This window comes from Oncorhynchus mykiss, chromosome 8, assembly GCF_013265735.2.
Source record: "Oncorhynchus mykiss isolate Arlee chromosome 8, USDA_OmykA_1.1, whole genome shotgun sequence".
Taxonomy (NCBI): Eukaryota; Metazoa; Chordata; class Actinopteri; order Salmoniformes; family Salmonidae; genus Oncorhynchus; species Oncorhynchus mykiss.
Genome location: NC_048572.1, coordinates 16,390,962 through 16,411,381, shown reverse-complemented (window position 1 = coordinate 16,411,381; position 20,420 = coordinate 16,390,962). Strand labels below are relative to the sequence as shown.

Below are 20,420 nucleotides of genomic sequence, written 5' to 3'. Positions count from 1 at the left end.
TTCCATCAAAGTTATCTTTATTGCTTGAATATAGACAGTTATTCACTTACTGATCTGGTCAAGTTTGTTTTTATCATATGTGTAGTCTTGGTTTTCCCTCCTCGAAGACCAGCCAGGTAAACCTGAGGCTTGGGGACATTGCTACTGCCATCCCTCTTGCTCTGGCATGCAACATCTTTGAGGTGGTAGGTTTGGGTGACGTTATCCCTCCTCATGTGACTTAGATTAGTCTGCATTGAGTGGGTCACTTTACTACGAAGATTGGCCTGAAAAAACAACATGCCCATTGCCAAAGGCAGGACATAAAAGTGAACCTTTTTGAATAAAAAAGATCCATGCAAGAAGACCATGGTAAACCTACCACTGATAAAATGAAACAGTACACTCGAGTCAATTAAAATCACATACCAATTTGATTGCTTTTCTCCTCAGCTCCCACTCATTCCACTCATATGATTTCACAATGTTGGTCTCCAACAAATGAGTGTCTGTCTGAGTGCTGCTGTCACACTTTGTAATGGGTTTTACCAACAATCTCTCCCCTGACTGCATCTACAGAGACAAAATTTAAGTGAACAGTGGGTAAAAAAATATTACTGCAAGTTCTGAAGATGCTATGGAAGAATTATGATTGTTAGTGAACATACAGTACCTTCGGAAAGTATTCAGACCCCTTGACTTCTTCCACATTTTAAGTTACATCCTTATTCTAAAATTGATTAAATAGTTTTTTCCCCACATCAATCTACACACAATACTCCATAATGACAAAGCAAAAACAGGTTTAGAAATGTTTGTTCATTTATTAAAAAATATATATATATATATTTATCACATTTACATAAGTATTCAGCACCTTTACAGTACTTTGTTGAAGCACCTATGGCAGCGATTACAGCCTCAAGTCTTCTTGAGTATAACAATACAAGCTTTAAACACCTGTATTTGGAGAGTTTCTCACATTCTTCTCTGCAGATCCTCTCAAGCTCTGTGAGGTTGGATAGGGAGCGTTACTGCACAGCTATTTTCAGGTCTCTCTAGAGATGTTCGATCAGGTTCAAGTCCGGGCTCTGGCAGGGCCACTCAAGGACATTGAGAATTGTCCCGAAACCACTCCTGTGTTGCCTTGGCTGTGTGCTTAGGGTCGTTGTCCTGTTGGAAGGTGAACCTTCGCCCAAGTCTGAGGTCCTGAGCGCTCGGGAGCAGGTTTTCATCAAGGATCTCTCTGTACTTTGCACCGTTCATCTTTGCCTCGATCCTGACTAGCCTCCCAGTCCCTGCCGCTGAAAAACATCCCCAATGCATGATACTGCCACCACCATGCTTGACTGTAGGGATGGTGCCAGGTTTCCACCAGACGTGACGCTTGGTATTCAGGCCAAAGAGTTCAATCTTAGTTTCATCAGACCCGAGAATCTTGTTTCTCATGGTCTGAGTCTTTACGTTCCTTTTGGCAAACTCCAAGCGAGCTGTCATGTACTGAGGAGTGGCTTCCGTCTGGCCACTCTACCATAAAGGCCTGATTGGTGGAGTGCTGCAGAGCTGGTTGTCCTTCTGGAAGGTTCTCCCATCACAGAGGAACTCAGGAGCTCTGTCAGAGTGACCATCGGGTTCTTGGTCACCTCCCTGACCAAGGCCCTTCTCCCCCGATTGGTCGGTTTGGCTGGGCGGCCAGCTTTAGGAAGAGTCTAGGTGGTTCCAAACTTCTTCAATTTAAGAATGATGGAGGCAACTATGTTCTTGGGGACCTTCAATGCTACAGAAATGTTTTGGTACGCTTCCCCAGATCTGTGCCTCAACACAATCCTGTCTCGGAGCTCTACGGACAATTCCTTCAACCCCATGGCTTAGTTTTTGCTCTGACATGCACTGTCAACTGTGGGGCCTTACATAGACAGATGTGTGCCTTTCAAATCATGTCCAATCAATTGAATTTACCACAGGTGGACTCCAATCAAGTTGTAGAAACATCTCAAGGATGATCAATGGAAACAGCACGCACCTGAGCTCAATTGAGTCTCAAAGCAAAGTGTCTGAATAATTATGTATGATATGTTTTCTAATTTTTTTTTATAGATTTGCTAACTTTTCTAAAAACCTGTTTTTACTTTGTCATTATGGGGAAGTGTGTGTAGGTAGATTGCTAAGGATTTTTATTTAATCCATTTTAGAATAAGGCTGTAAAGTAACAAAATGTGGAAAAAGTCAGGGGGTCTGAATACTTTCCGAAGGCACTGTACCTCAGGATATGGAGTGACACAGGCAAACTGTTGGTGGAGTTGGAGGAGCTGGATAAGCTCAGGGGACTGCTTTGCTTTCTCTGCCACATGGGCAATGTACTCATCTGGCTTGGATCCAAATCTTAAAGCTGCCTCCTTGGAGCTGAAAACATAGTATTTCTCCCTATGTTTCAGGACTCCTATGCTTGGGTTGCCTGAAACAACAGTCTTATTTTATATGTAGCATTGGGATGTTCAGTTAGAAGACAAGTTGGCATATTACAACACTTCTGGTGAATATTTTCAATAAGGGGGGAATGAACATTAGTTGTACAACAACATATACAATTGCCACATCCAAAACTCCACATACCTGGCAGTAAAAGCCCATCCTTCTTCACAAGTGTATAACCACAAATTCCATTGTACTGCAGTGGTAATTTGTCAAAGTTGGCTGTTGTCTCAGGCAAGAGCCACTCTTGTGTTTTGATCTCATAGGGGTCAATACGGTTTTCTGACAAGGTGAATAACAAACAAAACAATTTATCTACTACAAATTAAACATGTAAAATCATTAGCTAATGATAGAGATGTAGGAAATGCAGTGCTTTACTGTAATTGACTGTGGCGGTATAAACACAGGTTACGTCCCAAATAGCATCCTATTCCCTATGTAGTGCACTACTTTATACCAGGCCCCATAGGAAATAGTATACCATTTGGGATTCACCCAGAGTACTTACCTGAAGACTCCTTCATTCTCTGCTCGTACTTCTTGATCTCCAACCCCAGTATGTCCTCCAACTGACCATCAGGGAAGAGCTGGGACTGAGCAGCCAGGAAGGGCTGCAGGTTCTCCATTATGTTACTCAGGATGCTCAACAGCACCATCTCATCTTGAAGACCTGACCAGAACTTTGCCAGAGCTGTGAAATGGGGCTGGAAGAGGATACATAGTACACGAGTTGAGGCTTAGACATTGAAAAGCCCTTTTTCCAGACACAGGTTAAGCCTAGTCCTGGACTAAAAAGCACTTTCTAATGGAGAACAGCTCAAATATATATGTGCAAGATACTGTACTTACAAAAACCTGTGCAGTGGGTACTGCAGTCTTTGAATGTACGGTGACCCTCAAAAGCTTCATACGTGTCGCTAGTTCAGTCTGTAGGGTTTCAACTTGCTTTGCACATAGAATGACATCTGCCTGGTGAGGAATTTAATCAGAATGGGTAAAATTATTATGCAACTCAATACTCTTGAAGAACTGCTCATATGGACAATTTCATGTACTGACTTGAAGTCATGACGCCCATCACCTTCTAGCTAACTCACCAAAATAACTTTGAGAAAGGCTTCATGTTGTCGTACATTATAGAGAGCCTGTTTAAGCATGTCCAGGGGAACAATACATTCTCTGGTCTCAACCTCAGGGTCCAGGAGCCTCTCCAGACAGGATGTGTACTGCCAGGCCAAACTCTGAGAAAGCTCCAGCTCCCATTCAATGTCTTTACTGGTGGATGGAATGGCTTCATTCAGAATAGCTGGCACTATATGGAAGTCGAGGACAAAATTGAAATACACATTTGGAGCTCTGAGAAATTGTTTCAGTTATCAAGGTATAAATAAATAAAATAAATAAAATAAATGTGATGTTTTGGAACTTACAGTCGTCTATGCCCTCTCCTCCTTTCCTGCTGTCTTTGTTGAAGAGACGGATGCCAGTCACAATCATGCTGAGGTCGTTGAGCTGTTGCTCCTTGTCCTTCTTGATGAGGGACATGAAGGTCCCCAGCTCTGACTGGGGAAAGACGCTCTGTAAGGCAGCTGCAAAACCACACAGTCAGTTGTGAGCAAAATAGGAACAAACTGATCAATGCTGGAAAATGTGATGATTGCCACATTGTAAAAACTCACTAGGATGGACAGTAATTACAATTGACCATTTCCTTTCCCATCTTTGTGAATAGTGATCCTTAACTTGTGGTGCAAATTAAATTAAAATAGTCCTTATGATTACCTGTAGCCTCTCGCACTGTAGTGATGTCTGTGGAAGAACCCAGGCCCGAGCGCAGCAGAACATAGCTGACGATCTTACGGTAAAGGCCCTCCAGATCCTCACGTGTTTTCACTCTGCTGTCAGTGATTTCTCGACTCACTGGGACTAGCCTTGACTGTAGTACCCGCTGGTGCTCCTCAATGAACTCACCTGGGACACAAAACAAGACCTTTGAGGCTAAACTGATGAATGGGTACAATACCAGTATCCCATGCCCTTAGACGTTACACATGTCCCAACAGCTAGGGTTTAGTTAGTACGCCTTATACATAAGTTAATGCATTCTTTGAGCATTTTAAAGCAACCACTTACGTCGAGATGTGTAATTCATGTCGAAGTAGACTTGCATCTTGATTGTGTCAACGGAAGGGCTCCCCTGGTCCAGGAGTTTGTCCACACACAACTGCAAATGAATAACACGGACATCGATCGCCCATTGCGCAAAGATCTCAGGCATGCTACCAGCCAAACCTGACACAGGGTCTTAGTTATAATTAAATGCACTTACTTCCACAAGTTTCCTAACATCTTGCTTGGTAAGAGTCCGATCAACGTTAAATAGATTTCGTGGGTCCAACACAACAGCTTTTACCTAATAGAAAAATAATTGATTAGACAACGTATAACACCGACACATTACCGCACACGGCTAGTTACCGAACGCTTTCCACGTTACTAATTAGTAAGCCAGGTACCTACCATGAAAGCCACTAATGTTTCTGACACAGCATGCCCTTTTCCGGTACATTCTTGGGCGATTTCTCGAATTATGTTTTTTATCACACTTTCTGCTTGAGCACGAGACATGTTTCAAGCTACGGAGATCATGTAAATTCCCCACCGCGTCCGAGTTCCCCGTCGGTTGCCATGGTCACCAATGAAACACTGCCACAGGATGTAACAGTGGTGTGTATGTAATCACATCTGACTGGTGAATCTTCTCTTTAACTAATTATTACTTTGCAGGTAATTTTTATGGAGGATGTAACGGAAACATGCAACAATCAGATAAATAAAAATATTTATTCTAAAAAAACAGACCTGACATACAACTTGGTTTAAGTAAATCATAGCAAGACTCGAGCATGGAATATACTATCAAAAACGAGAGGCTGGGACTTCAATTCTACCTCTGACCACCAAGAACTAACAAATGAGCCGACTATTCATCCCTCTCCAAATTTCAGCCCTCAAGGCCTTTCCATTTCCCACAGGGAACGCTTCAGACCTCCATTTAAAAAGACCTGTGATTAAGATCACAAGGCAACCCCACTTCTTTAGAGTAGAAAAACACGGCAGTTTTAAAAACACATTGAAGAGAACAAGCAAAAATCGTGCCAAAATCAAAGGGCAGCTATGTAATGAGTGAATCACACTAGATACTAGTAAGTCTACTGTAAATACAATGGGGTTGATCAAAATAAGTTATTTAAACTAATAAGGCCAATTGCTTGTCCATAGTATCCATAGGAAGTCAAAGAAAGCAATAAAATGGTAAGGGCATAGCCAACATGGCTAACAGGTAGCCTCAATGAAACAAAACTCAACATTCTCATCAAGTTCAGGTATTTTCTGTCAAAATACTTAGAAAAACCATGCATTTAGGTCAGATATGACCCATTCATAAAAGTTGAAAGATCACTCAATAGTCATAAGTCAAAAAAGTCAATATATTGTGAACAAACATGTAAAGTCAAATATGAAAATAAATAAATGTGAACCAACAAATCATACCAGTCAAGAATAGAGGTTGTTAGTACATTGAATCAAGGGCCCAATCAAACAAAAATGTATGTTAAGGATCAATTCACAATAAACAGTGATTGTATACAGCTGAATAATGACACTAAATTCAGGACTTGTGCAATATAGGCCTTATACTTGGGACATGAAGTAAACCCTAATCAACACTAAGTGCAGACTCAAGACCGAAGGAAAACTCAAATGGATAAGTAAAATGAACAGTCAGTCTACCATTCAGGCATGGTGGCATCAACATACTAAACTCTTCACCTGCATTGATTTAGCTACAAGTCTTGGAGGGAAAACTACAGTATCTCACCAAGTGGACACAGAAAATGTAACGTGGACATTTTAGGTTAAGTTATTCCAAGACAACTTTAGAAAGCCAATTTAAAAACAGAAATATTTACAGACAATTTCAAGATTAACTTTAGAAAGCTCATCTTAAAATAGGAAAATGAACCGACAAACTATACTCAAATTGGGGGCATTACATACAGCTCTGGTCATTGACCTTGCTAGAGCCGTGATATTGTCGTAGTAGCTCCTCAGAAACTGAAAAGATTGCTCAAAATGGGCCCTTAAATAAAACATAGATAGGTTTCCCTACCATCACCAAAATACCTGGTTCAAGTGCCTTTTGTCATATTCCTAAAAATAAAATAGTGGAGAAAAGGGTAGAAAAACACACTAATATTTCAAGAGGCACACCCATCCCAGTTACTCTTTTTTAGGAGTCATTCAGAGGAGAATCAGTCACCTTTCTTTACATAAGGCCAGATCTTGATCAGGGGATTCATGACAAGCACGATAGCTAGAAAGTAAGTCAATCTTCCTTTGACAGGATTTCTGCCACAGTAAGCATAAAACAGAACATTCAAGTATTGTCTGATCCGACAACAGTAGAAACATTTTATATCACACTCAAAGTACCAAATCGTTGGAAGTGTCAGTGCAGAACATCAGTAATGAAAGACATAGTACAAAAACAACACCATTGAAAACGATAAAAAAAGGTTTAAAAAGCACAGACATAGAAACTAGGCACTATACTCTATTGCACATGTGTAACAACTTGCACCCATACATTTCAGGCGAGTCCAGCTCAGAAGCACTTCCTGAAAACAATCTGGGGGCCATATTCCTCGTATTCCTCTTGGCTGATCCAGGCCGAGGCAAAGGAAGACAAGTTGGCCAGCACTGCACCTCCACTCCATACAGAGAAATCTCTGTCCTTAGGGCTTGTCACCCGCACACACTCCCCCAAGTCTGTAGGCACCATGGTTCTAATTTCACTCTGAAGCCGCTCAGGCAGGCCAGCCAACAGGGTATTTCCACCTTCACAGGGGAAATAAATACATTCAGACATTGGCAGATGAGTGGACAAGTATTCAGCAACTAATAAAACAAAAACTATGTACCTGATAGGACAATGTTCCCCAAAAAACTCCGCCGGAGGTCAATGTCTGAACTAAGGATAGACTTGAAAATACTCTCATGCATCCCGTAATGGTCTCGTCCAATCAGCTCTGGCTTAAACAGAATCTCAGGTGCCCTGTGGATGGAAGACGCCACCGATTAACAGATCTTAGCCAACCCTTGGTGGCTATCCAAAAGCTTACTTGGTAGCACCATAATCAAAACGGAACAATAAATGGCACTGTTTGCAAAGGGAAACACTTAGTTCTTAGTCTCAATTACCTCAGACAAAGCAGAACACTTAATTACCCAAACTCATTAGGGTGAGTGTTTAGTCTTCAGAGTGAGGATACAGGGGCCCTGTTAGATGGTTACCTGAACCGCTCTGTGCTGAGGTGGACAACCTGGCCATCAGGCATGGTGTAATTCATCGCACTGCTGGCCGACCCTCCACAGGTTAGCTCAGATTCATAGTCCTGAGACACCCGGCAGCATTTCTCCTTCATCTCCCTCACAATCTCCATCTCAGCAGAAGTGTGCATGCAGAACCCCTGCTCCTGCAGAAGCTGGTACACAGGACAGTGGCACACAATACAGTCAATGGACATTGTTTTCAAGTGATCATCATTTTGAACTAATTGTTTTAGACCAAATCCCTGTCCCAAATACATACAGATAATTATGCGTTAATATCAAATACCTTTTTAAGGTGCATTGTAACATCATGGCCAGCCAAGGTGCAGCGCTGCACTGCGTGTGGTAAACAGTATCCCTCAAACACTGGCACACTATGGCTCACTCCATCCCCAGAGTCAAACACTACACCTAGTAGGAGACAGATACTCTAATGATTATCTGCCATATTCAAAATGATTCAACCAAATAGTAGATGTATAGTAACCAGTCTTATATTCTAGCTTTAAACAGGTCTTTGAAAGCATACTGTCCTCTACTCTGGGATACAACTGCCTTAAATATGTTAACCGACTAGACATATTTGTATATAAATCATGCTCGTTTTACCTGTGGTTCTCCCTGCTGCGTAAAGTGCCAGCACCGCCTGCATGGCCACGTAGGTGAGTGGAACATTGAAGCACTCAAACATGAGTTCCACCATGCGCTGACGGATCTCCAGTGGGTTCATGGCTGCCTCGGTCAGTAGGACAGGGTGATCATCTGGTTCCACATGCAACTGCTGGAATGTGTGGTGCCAAATCTGAAACCAGTCAATTGAGCAGTGAGGTCAAAGGTCAAAACCACCACAGTCTGATACTATGGCTTCATCAGTACTCCCAAACGCACCATTAAAGCACATACAGAATATTGGATAAAATTAAGGTCAACAATATATCACCAACCTTTTCCATTTCATCCCAGTTGCGTATAATTCCGTTCTTCATGGGATACTTCAGTGCCAGGACTCCTCTCATATGTTGAGCCTCATGTCCAATATAGGTCTCCCGTTCCAAGTAGCCATTCATTATTTCCTGATGGCAAATTAGAAAGTCTGCACATAGGGAAAGCCATGGTGGCCAATACGACTGACTGTAACTTGATGAAAAACAACACAGCCCAAGAGTATAGATGCCACATACTTGGCTGTTGCCTTACCTCGTATTTTGGCAGCCCAATGATATTTGGGAATATCGTATTCGGGAGGTCCTGATCGGCAAATCCTGCTTTCATCAAACCAGACCCTGTGTCCAGCACAATAGGGGTCTTGAAATTGGTCATCTAAAAAATAAATAAAGCCTAATAATTCACATTTTACCGAAAGATAAAGTATAATAAATCAGGTCTATGGTGAATAATGTGGACGTCTAACTAAAGCCTTACGTCTCTGGTGGGGATGTGGTGATTGGGTTGATTGACAGGTGATCTCCTGGCAGTACCACACCTCTGAAACCCATCAGGGACATCTACTTCTCTCCACTTATCAGCTCCACTTGGTTCACATGATCCAGATGTTACCTCAGCAGACATACAAGATAGCTCTTCAGAATTAGACCCCAAATGTGTTAACACATCCTCAGATTTCTGGGAGCAGTGGATTTCTATCTGAACACAGTCAGAGTCAACAAGCGTTAATGTTGATCCCATAGAGCAGCCGCCTAGCGTTGACTGTTCATGGAACTCCAAAGGGTCATTACATAAGGATGCCTGTTGATCAGAGAAGGGTTTGTCATTGTTGTCACTTCTGTGTTCATTCACATCTTGACTCAGAACAGGATTAGGAGAACTGTTTGTAGGTTTGAGGTTTCGCTCTTTAGGCTTCGGGTGAGTATTGAGCGCAACTTGCGGTGTGAGCCTAGGGTTCGGGTCGGAATCACTATCAGGGCAGAGAGTTCTATATATGGGTTTGGTTGGAATTTTGAGTTCTTGACCTTTATCATTCACAGGAACAGATGCCTTTCTTGGTTTAGGCACAGGGGTGTTGGCATTAGCCCCTTGGTCAAATGCTCCATGTTCAGGGCACATTTCACATATAAAGGAGGTAGTCTCTGGTGTGCAACTTTGAAAGGCTTCCCCAGATCTTACATCTTTCTCTGTACCCTCATGGCTTTGGATTCCAACCTCTTCAATAGATTCATTGGGATCCGAAGTGAGTGGTAGAGTTAAAACTTGTGAATTGTGCTCAGTAAGATCACAGTGGCTGGGGGTGTCAACTACCATGGCATCACCACAGCCGGATATATTAACGTCACCATGTGGGGAATGACCATTTACACTTTGAACACATGTTTGTGATACAGGGGTTTTGGCATACTCTGGACATGGGGTTGCAGTAATACTGAGGAATTCATTAGGATCCAGGTTTATGGAGTGTTGGGGTAAGGATGGCAAGTGCTTCACTTTGTGGTGTTGGCTCCTATTGTCTGATATAAGATTATCACAGAGTGCACAGTCCTCCAAGTTAAGTTTTGAAGTCCTTTCCATTACTGAGCATTTCACTACTTTCCTGGTTCTGCTCATCCTCTTGAGTTGACATTCTTTTGTCATCTCTTTGTCTAGGCTATTTTCCATCCCCTCCACTTCCCTTTTCTCCCTCGCTAGTTCTAATAGAAACTCCTGCCTCTCCTTGCTCGTACTTCGGGAAACCACTGATTGAGTGGGCTTTTCATCAAGGCACTGCTTCTCAGCCCGTCGAAGCTGGTGGATCTTGAGGTTCTCCTCCATGATGAGCTCATCCAGAACATGCAGTCCTCTCAGCTCCATCAGCAACTCTCCCCTGCTGCTTTGAGGGCACATCAGACCAGTCAACCCAGTCTCCGTTAGCCGTCCATTGTGGCCCATGCTGTGTTCTGAGGCCACAGTTTCACTAGTTGCCTCTGGTGACCTGCATTCACTCTGGTTGTCAGTGTCTGCAGAGGCAAGACTGTCATCAAGGCCCAGGACACCATGTGCCTTAAGGTCACTGGAGGACATCTAGAAAACAAAAACATTGTTATTATTAATTACAGAAACATAAAAGTGGAGATTCCCATCAGCTGATTATCTAGTACGATTTAAAGTCCGCCAAACAAAATAAACTTAACTTGTATTAAATTAAATCTATTTTCAATCTTGTAAAAACAATACTGTCTTACAAATCTCCGGGGGGGGGGGGTGGGGGGGATAATTGGTTGACAAGTGCATTTTGTTATTGCGAAAAAATATATAAATCATTTATAGAATGCAATTTGTAATGTATGGACAGTGGGCTACTTTGTTCATAGTTCACCAGCTTAAATGGTTCCATGATCCACATCTGACCTAGAGGTACACATTTATATCATGACCTACCACACTTACCTGCGCCTCACTGCCCCATGATTCCCACGGTTTGCTCGTGCTCTCAGTCTTCAGAAGGACAGCCAACATCTGCTCCTGTACCATCACATTCTCTTCCTCCTGTAAAAAAAATGTTTTTAAGTTATAGAAGAGTTTACAAATGCAAGCTATTGGCCTACGCCATGGTTTAGGCAGGGCTGCAAAATTCCAGGAACTAAAATTCCCTGGATTTCAAGAAATCCTGGTAGAGAATTCTGATTTCCTGCTTATTCCCTCCTGATTCTGGGAATCCTCCATCTGGGATTTCTGGAACACCAGGGAATTTATTGAATGTTCCTGGAATTTCACAACCCTAGGTTAAGGTCACTATTAACAATCCCAGTAATGTGCAAATCTGAGGAGCCAAACCATTTATTGCATCGGCATGAAGACAATCCATTTAACATTTGTACCAACATGCCTCTAGTATTCCAGCTGCCCGGTCCAAGATCTCCTCTACCTTCCTGAGACCCTCCTGCTCCTTCAGGTCCCAGTCATTTAACGAGACTTCAGTCATGGAACTGGTTATCCTGCAAACATCAAACAGCAACAAGATGAGTGCTTTGGCTTTCATAGTTTACTAGGCACAATGGGCACCTATGAGGACCATGTCAGGAGACAAGAGCATGTGTCATTACCTTTCACAGCTGTCCTGTTCGGGGTTGTGAAAGTCATACGTATCCCAGAGTAGAGTGGGGCTGCTCTCTGCAGTGTAGTTGGGCCCATCTCTTGCATCTGTGATGGTGCTTGAAAGGGGATCCCGAATGGCACTCAGTTCCGAGTCATCAAAGCTGTCCTGTGCCTGTAGGATACTGTCGCTGGGTTGTGCCCCTCTGCTCTCAGGGTTGGTTTGTACCTCCGTCTGTGTGGGCTGGTCTCTGGACCAGTTGGATAATTGGTCACTGTGGTGGTAGCACTCTGAAGGTTTTGGGCTCTTAACGTCCCGCAACTGTGGTGACTGTGATGGGTTCTGAGTGATGGTGACCGTGTAGGAGTTCTCAAGGTCTTCCACAGGCAGACTGAGCCATGGATTATGGGGCAGGGTAGCCGAACGCTTCAGCTTGATCTCAAAATGCATCGAGTCCACAGTTATCTTTGGGATGATCTGAATGCTGGCCCTTGAGGTGCTGCCCATGGAGCCAAAGTCAAAATCCTCCCTGCGCTCCTCAACGTCAGACACGCTGGAGATGTTCTCCTCGTGGATCTTGGGCTGCCTGGTGATGGGCCTGATTGAGTCCCTGGTGCCTGGTACCCTGGACGGCCCCTCCCATCCCTCTCGCCCAGCTCCTGTCTCCATGTGGCCACTTCCTGCTCCATCAAAGCCAGAGTCAAAGGAGCTGAGGGAGGGAGGCTTCCCCACAGCAGACACACCCCCAGAGACGGCACTGGAGGGAGACGTACCCAGAGGAGCCTGATGGTGCTTGAGGTTGGAGAGAGAGCCGTGACTGTGCATGTTGTCCTTAGTGTGGCAGTCAGATCTGGAACCAGAGGTTCTACTGTGACTAAACGTCACATCTGGAATGTTGAGACTGGCCTTAGGTACTCTGCCTACAGCCAGGTTAGTGTGTGGCCTAGGTCCTTCCCTGTGGCTGGCTCTCAGAAACTCATACTGCCACTGCAGCGCCGACTGGAGGTCGTTGATAGGTACTACACCTGGACAGGTCAGAAGTTTACACAGATTCATGCATCTGAAAGAAAGAAAGCGCCAGGGTCAAAGCAAAAACAGTGATAAGTCACCAGATCAAATACACTGCTCAAAAAAATAAAGGGAACACTTAAACAACAATGTAACTCCAAGTCAATCACACTTCTTTGAAATCAAACTGTCCCCTTAGGAAGCAACACTGATTGACAATAAATTTCACATGCTGTTGTGCAAATGGAATAGACAACAGGTGGAAATTATAGGCAATTAGCAAGACACCCCCAATAAAGGAGTGGTTCTGCAGGTGGGGACCACATACCACTTCTCAGTTCCTATGCTTCCTGGCTGATGTTTTGGTCACTTTTGAATGCTGGCGGTGCTTTCACTCTAGTGGTAGCATGAGACGGAGTCTACAACCCACACAAGTTGCTCAGGTAGTGCAGCTCATCCAGGATGGCACATCAATGCGAGCTGTGGCAAGAAGGTTTGCTGTGTCTGTCAGGGTAGTGTCCAGAGCATGGAGGCGCTACCAGGAGACAGGCCAGTACATCAGGAGACGTGGAGGAGGCCGTAGGAGGGCAACAACCCAGCAGCAGGACCGCTACCTCCGCCTTTGTGCAAGGAAGAGCAGGAGGAGCACTGCCAGAGCCCTGCAAAATGACCTCCAGCAGGCCACAAATGTGCATGTGTCTGCCCAAACGGTCAGAAACAGACTCCATGAGGGTGGTATGAGGGCACGACGTCTACAGGTGGGGGTTGTGCTTACAGCCCAACACCGTGCAGGACGTTTTTCATTTGCCAGAGAACACCAAGATTGGCAAATTCGCCACTGGCGCCCTGTGCTCTTCACAGATTAAAGCAGGTTCACACTGAGCACATGTGACAGACGTGACAGTCTGGAGACGCAGTGGAGAACGTTCTGCTGCCTGCAACATCCTCCAGCATGACCGGTTTGGCGGTGGGTCAGTCATGGTGTGGGGTGGCATTTCTTTGGGGGGCCGCACAGCCCTCCATGTGCTCGCCAGAGGTACCCTGACTGCCATTAGGTACCGAGATGAGATCCTCAGACCCCTTTTGAGACCATATGCTGGTGCGGTTGGCCCTGGGTTCCTCCTAATGTAAGACCTCATGTGGCTGGAGTGTGTCAGCAGTTCCTGCAAGAGGAAGGCATTGATGCTATGGACTGGCCCGCTTATTCCCCAGACCTGAATCCAATTGAGCAAATCTGGGACATCATGTCTCGCTCCATCCACCAATGCACCACAGCGCTCCATCCATCCATGCACCACAGACTGTCCAGGAGTTGGCGGATGCTTTAGTCCACGTCTGGGAGGAGATCCCTCAGGAGACCATCCGCCACCTCATCAGGAGCATGCCCAGGCATTGTAGGGAGGTCATACAGGCACGTGGAAGCCACACACACTTGCATCAAAGTTGGATCAGCCTGTAGTGTGGTTTTCCACTAATTTTCAGTGTGACTCCAAATCCAGACCTCCATGGGTTGATAAATTTGATTTCCATTGATAATTTGTGTGATTTTGTTGTCAGCACATTCAACTATGTAAAGAAAAAAGTATTTAAGAAGAATATTTCATTCATTCAGATCTAGGATGTGTTATTTTAGTGTTCCCTTTATTTTTTTGAGTAGTGTACCTACGGAAGTCTGTAGTTAATACCCTCCTAAAGCATTTCAAATCGCACTGTGGTAAAAAACAGTATTATGCAACAGTAGTTTCTCACCTTTGTGATAGCTGTTTGCCAGTCTGCTGTAGGTGGGCGTCAGGGATGACGTTGGCCAGGTGAGCAAGCTGGACCAGCTCCTCCATGTCCGGGGAGGGGTTGTTTCTCAGGAAGTCACAGACTGCCTGCCTCCACACAGGGACAGGCATCTCCAGCGGGTTGCGCCGCCTGGGGAGGGGGTCATAGTTCACACCCCACAGAAGGTCTTGGAGAAAGTTCTCACACAGGACTATGTTGTACCAACTATTGGCCTGTTGAGATGAAAGAAATTGAGTTCATGACATCAGATTAAATTGATAATGTCTAACCACAACACAAACCACATGCACATCAAAGGAGCTAAACATGTAAAATGTTGTCATTTCAAGAATTTCTAATTGTGGTCTATTTCAATTACATCACCACTTCAGTATAATATAAAAAGTTGGCATGCACAATCAGGTATCATAAGACATTAGTGCAAGTGGACAACTACCTTTCTGTAGTAGTGGTAGAAGTCAGAGACTGCTCGGAGGGTCTGATGAGGGAGCTCTACAGCAGCGTGGAAGTTCTCCTTCAGTCTGTCCAGATCCTGCACCCACTCTTCCCTGGTCTGGACATCACCAGGAGGCAGAACCTCAGCTAATGTGTGGATCACATCTTCAGAACAGCGAACCAGGGCCTGACAAGAGGGAGGACAAACCACCGCTGTGTCATTAAGGATCCATACAGCAGCTCGAATACGGCAATGCACCAATCTTAGGAGGAAAATATCAGAGTAGCCTAGATTTACCATGGCAGGGGTATAGATCGATGCCTCGAATTCTGACGTTAACATCTCAGCCCTTCTGGCATCTTTAGAGATCTCTATTCTGTAAGGCTGGAGCTTCTCTTTCTGAAGGCTTTTAATCTGTTCTGTTAACTGCAAGTGGAGATAAATAAAGCAAAATAATTAAACATTTAAATAAGCCTCTGAAAATGGAAAAAAGCAAGACAACTGGGTCATGTTCATTAGGCACCAAATGGAAGAACTGACAAACAGGAAAGGACTGGACTAAAGACCAATTTTTGTTTTCAGTTGCAAAGCATTTTAAAATGTTTTTTTGTTTTGTGCCCTAATTAACAACATTTTAGAGTAATTGTTGTTATGTATTATAACAAACCTGCTGTGCCTCATTACGCAGCTGGAAGACCTGTAGCTGGAGGTGGGCCTTGGAAAAGGCCTGTTGCCACAGCAACTCAATTTTTTCCACAGCCACAGTTATCCTGTCAACAAAGACAACAATAAGATACCTTCAACCTGGGGAAAAGACTCAATGTAGCAGAATACTATGAACCTTGAAATAGAACAGTTCTGTGTACATTACTTGCATAATATCTAGCAATTGACAGATTTGTCTAGATAGAAAGTAATTCAGTGTCAAATATGCAAGTCTATACTTCAAAAACAAATAAAATGCACACCTTACTCCTAAGGAAAACGCTAAATGCCAGCCTGCCTACATTTACTTCATCAGCAGTGTCTGTGCCTACCACACAGTAAAGTACCTGCTGTAGTTCTGCAGCATGTCGAAGGCTGTGTTGGTGAAGAGGGCTGTCCCGACCATAGCCTGATAGCACGAGTTCTTCTCAGGGTAGCGCATCTTCTCCACCACACACTCACAGTGCCTTAGCAGCTCATCCAACCCCAGCTCCCTACACACCACAAGGATAGTAGAGTTCATGTCCTCTGTACATAATATGCAGTCACTCAGCCTTTGCAGGGGCACAAGAGTCCATAGATTCAAGGAAATAGTCAAGGAAATCCTTCAAAAGGAGTTGCAACTTTAGGCAGGTAACTTAAGCCATTAAAAGCACTTAGAAAGTGTGCATATGTACAGCAGATTTATGTGTAGAGCAACTCGGCTTACACATGTACTACCCAAAGTAGGCATTTGTTATGTCCAACTGAATGAGAGCCCAATGGTGAAAACGGAGTCTCTTACCGCCGAAGCATATGGAACTTGGCCTCGTTGGTGTAACAGAAGGCCTTCAGCTCAGTGAAGGCAGAGGGGACAGGCTGTCTGGAGAGGGTCTGCAGGGTGGAGATGGAGGACGGGAGCCTCTGGACCACCGAGAGAAACTCCTGAACAAAGCCATCTATCTCCTACATAAACAGTCCAAGAAGCTAGTTAGAAGGATAATGAGGGTGAGATGAAGTAGAAAGAAAAATTAAGTAAATCCTGTTGCATCAAAAAAGCATTATTCACATGCTTGTCAAAGTTGTACAACCACCAACCAATAGGCAAAAGACAACCAAAATCTACAACAAACTATGCTCATCTACTCAATCTACCAAGAATGTCCATTTAGTTACTGTAACAGCACAACATTGTAACAGAAAACATAGCATCTCAAAACAGACTGCCCTCAGCAGTACTAATGAATAGTCAACATGGGTGAATACCCAGTCAAAGATGAGTGAATATGATCAAATGGCGAGAGGAGGCCGCCTTTCACTTGGTAATGAGGTCCACTGATTGCACTCTGCAATTGCGCAAGCTTCACCAAGGTAACAATGGGTCAGGGGCCACATCACTGAAACTCATGAATGGATTCGCAAATGAAAAATCTCTACCCACAGACACCGTTGAGTCACTAACTGCACACTCATCTCTCCAGATAGATTCAGTTAATGAATCTACCACAGATATTCACTAGTGGAAAAAATAAGAAAATAGCTTGGATTGAAAGCAGAGTTCTCCTATTCATTTCATCCTTAAGACAGGCAACAAATCAAAAGCAGAGGATGGGCGGCAGTGAGGTCGTCCTTTGACCCCTGACGGGGAAAGGAGGACAATGCTGCCGTGTATTAAAACTATTAGTGGAGTTATGACTGATCCTAAGATCATCTATTGCCAAAGCTCGCTGTGGCAAACAAGACTGTCCTTTTAAGAAGATCACATTACACGCACGACATGACTAGTCATGTACTGCCTAAGATTTATCATGAGAAAAGTCCAGTGTGATTATTTTACAGAACGAGTTGTGACGCTAGTAGTCAATGGAATTCTTTGAAAGAAAACTCATGAGAATTCTGGTGAGATTACATGCCAATGAATGGACACAAGCATTTTACAGCTGGCATAACTTTCCACTTGACCAATAAGCAAAATACCACAGGATGAAATGACAACAGTCTGTGTATTTGATTGTAAGAAACAAACCTTGACAAAGGTAACCCAACTCCGATGACAGTAAACCAGGTAGCCGCCTAAAGATGCAGTCAACTGGCTTCTATCAATGTAGTTGGAAAGGTCAAAGACCGCTTTCAGTAGAACTCTCTGTTGGTATTAAAAGGATGTTTAGACACACCCCACACACACAATATGAAAGGTGAAGACAGAGAACCCATCTTACCTTAAAGAGAGCAACATAAGACTTTGATGGTACCAGCAGTTTCAACAATAGTTTCAGAACATCTTTCTTTTTCGGTTGAATTATGTATACAGTGTGCACTGTCCTCCTATGAAGCTAGATGGGGCGAGAAATTAATGTTACACTTTTATCAATATTAATTAATGACAAGTCAAAATCACACACCTAGTAGTACAACTTGGGTGGGGCACACAAATGTCTTCCCCGATTTGGAATTTTAGTGAGCACCACGGTTCTGTCAGTGGCCATGACAAATGAGGACAAACTGACATGAAGACTCACTGCACCATTATCAAAAATGAATAAATCAAATGTACACATTAGTATGCTTGTGGACATGAAGAGTCTACCATTTGATTGTCAAAATGATATGTAATCAGACAAAGAGCCACAGACCACTGAATTGTATGGCAGATTTCCAAACACCTTAACCAATTAAGCTCAGATAATGCAATTCCTCATACAATTCCACTAGAGCTTAATAAATAACTGAAGGCATATGATCCAGCATGTGATCTCCCTACCCGCCACAGTATTTTAGCCCATAACCATCATCCAAGCAGGAAGTGACGCACTTCGCATTATGCCCTAAAGAGCAACATCAGACAAGAACACTTAATGAGCTAGGAGTAGCAGAAAGGCCAATCCGAGGTGGAGCTATGAAGTGCTTTACAACAACATTGTGGTTGAACTGGGCACAGCAATACAAAAAACGGAGACTCACTGTCAACACTTCCAAGACATAATCAACTTATTATTTTTAATTGTGCAAAAGTGGATTGAGGTGTACTAAATAACACTACTTTAAGAACTAACTATGACCATTACTGTAAAGCAATGCCTACAAGCCATCTAAAACATTAAATCCTTGTCTGTACAAAATATGAAATGTTGCCTCAAATTATTCAAAATATGGATGTTTTTTTGCAAAATGATAGAATAGATACCTCAAGGAGAAGAAGTGTTTCAGCGATGAACCTTGTTGTATTAAGAGTGGCTTGTCTCAAATCAGCCACAACTGAAACCAAGCTCTCCTTCTCCTGTTTCTTACTAAAAAACAAAGTGGCATCAGTAAGGCTCAACATGACTTCCAGTTGAACAATCTTAAAATAGACATCTTTTAAAAAAACAAAACAAAAAACACATTACATTGTAGGTACATACTTGTACAAACAGAGAAAGTAGTGTATGAAGTCAACCACTTCAGATTTGCTTAGATCTGAAAGACTGCCATGAGAATCCACAGGGAACAGAACCAGAGGACATCCATGCTGATCAAAGGCACCTGTTGACAGAAATACAATCATTTCATGCGCACATTGTTACAGTTCATGATTTGTTATTGTTTTGTTACATTTTGCACATTGTAACATACAAATAATGAATCGAGTGTTTATTATAGCCTACCAGGGAAAACTACTGCTCCCGAGTTCAACACATGATCTGGAGGCAGCGGAAGGGAGGGGGAGGCCCCTTGGAATTCTGAAAGTATTTGTGCGAAACGAATATTTACATTAGAAACATGCCTGGGTACAATTTCATCGGTGTTTTTCCACTAACCTTAGAAACCAGAGCGTCCGGCGCCTTCCAATCCCCCTCCCCACCCAACCAACCCAACTGCAGCCAATAAGTAGCAAAACTACCCTCACTACAATACATCAGAACAGAGCTTATTTGCAAGCACATTTTACACACTTAATTTACCACAAACACAAAGCGCTACCATAACACGTGATATTAGATTGCAACATCATAATAACTTCGTAAATATGTAACAAATTCTCACGCTGCAGCGTGCACTTGACTCGAATGTTACCTGTTGCTTGGCGGTGGCTCATTGTGAGGTTCTCACAGTCCTTTCCAAATGTTGAAGCTTTCGTTGTTATTTTTCCTGCCGGAATGCAAAAAAAATATTTAGATTCGATCCTCTCATATTTCCTAACTAAACAATCTAAAAGACAGCATTATATTTGAGTGTCGGTTGGACAAGAGACCTGGGATCTACTTCACTTGTTTCCGCCATATTGAGTTCATTCCGAACAGAGTATCATGCGGTTGAGCAATTCCATTGAGTGGAAGCTGCAAGCCCTCATTTATAACTTCAAATATCGGAGGGCGGGGAAAGATAGAGATGGAGAGACGCCTAAATGTGAACAGTCTGTGAATTGATGGCAATCTATGCAATGCTGTATTTATATTTTATTATTTTGAGATTCATGATCATGCAATGGTAATAAAATAAACCATTGAACAATAAATGACACGCACAGATTATTTCAAAGAGATGTAACACAGTTCAACCTAATGAGAACGTAAATCATTCCTGGCATTACAGATTATGTAATTCACTTTCACCTACCAGAGTTTTGTTGTTGAAATCAACATGTGACCT

General features: G+C 43.3%; 2 protein-coding genes across 3 annotated transcripts; both read right to left on the bottom strand.

Annotated features, from left to right (window-relative positions):
* On the bottom strand, positions 1–5,147 carry cfap206 (cilia and flagella associated protein 206). The gene is made up of 12 exons (XM_021611728.2): positions 4,975–5,147; positions 4,784–4,867; positions 4,588–4,678; positions 4,237–4,425; positions 3,885–4,043; positions 3,552–3,766; positions 3,304–3,423; positions 2,963–3,158; positions 2,593–2,733; positions 2,241–2,434; positions 409–552; positions 1–266 (listed from the first exon to the last, which is right to left on the bottom strand). Exons 1-12 carry the CDS (start codon positions 5,080–5,082, stop codon positions 39–41), a joined length of 1,869 nt encoding a protein of 622 aa, XP_021467403.2. The 5' UTR covers positions 5,083–5,147; the 3' UTR covers positions 1–38.
* Positions 5,148–5,284: 137 nt separating this feature from the next.
* LOC110529491 lies at positions 5,285–20,151 on the bottom strand. Of its 2 annotated transcripts, none has more exons than XM_021611726.2 (24): positions 20,023–20,151; positions 19,845–19,919; positions 19,436–19,510; positions 19,193–19,313; positions 18,976–19,078; positions 18,011–18,124; positions 17,818–17,934; positions 16,597–16,757; positions 16,160–16,306; positions 15,775–15,877; positions 15,405–15,533; positions 15,108–15,293; positions 14,633–14,883; positions 11,886–12,935; positions 11,669–11,777; positions 11,230–11,328; positions 9,274–10,863; positions 9,049–9,171; positions 8,796–8,924; positions 8,461–8,653; positions 8,138–8,262; positions 7,813–8,003; positions 7,440–7,573; positions 5,285–7,356 (listed from the first exon to the last, which is right to left on the bottom strand). In XM_021611726.2, the coding sequence occupies exons 2-24, from the start codon at positions 19,864–19,866 to the stop codon at positions 7,124–7,126; spliced, it is 5,505 nt and encodes a 1,834-aa protein (XP_021467401.2). In that variant the 5' UTR covers positions 19,867–19,919; positions 20,023–20,151; the 3' UTR covers positions 5,285–7,123. The 2 variants fall into 2 exon arrangements, with proteins under 2 accessions (XP_021467401.2, XP_036840780.1); XM_036984885.1 differs by having other exon boundaries at positions 6,777–7,356; positions 11,708–11,777.
* Between the last annotated feature and the right edge of the window lie 269 nt (positions 20,152–20,420).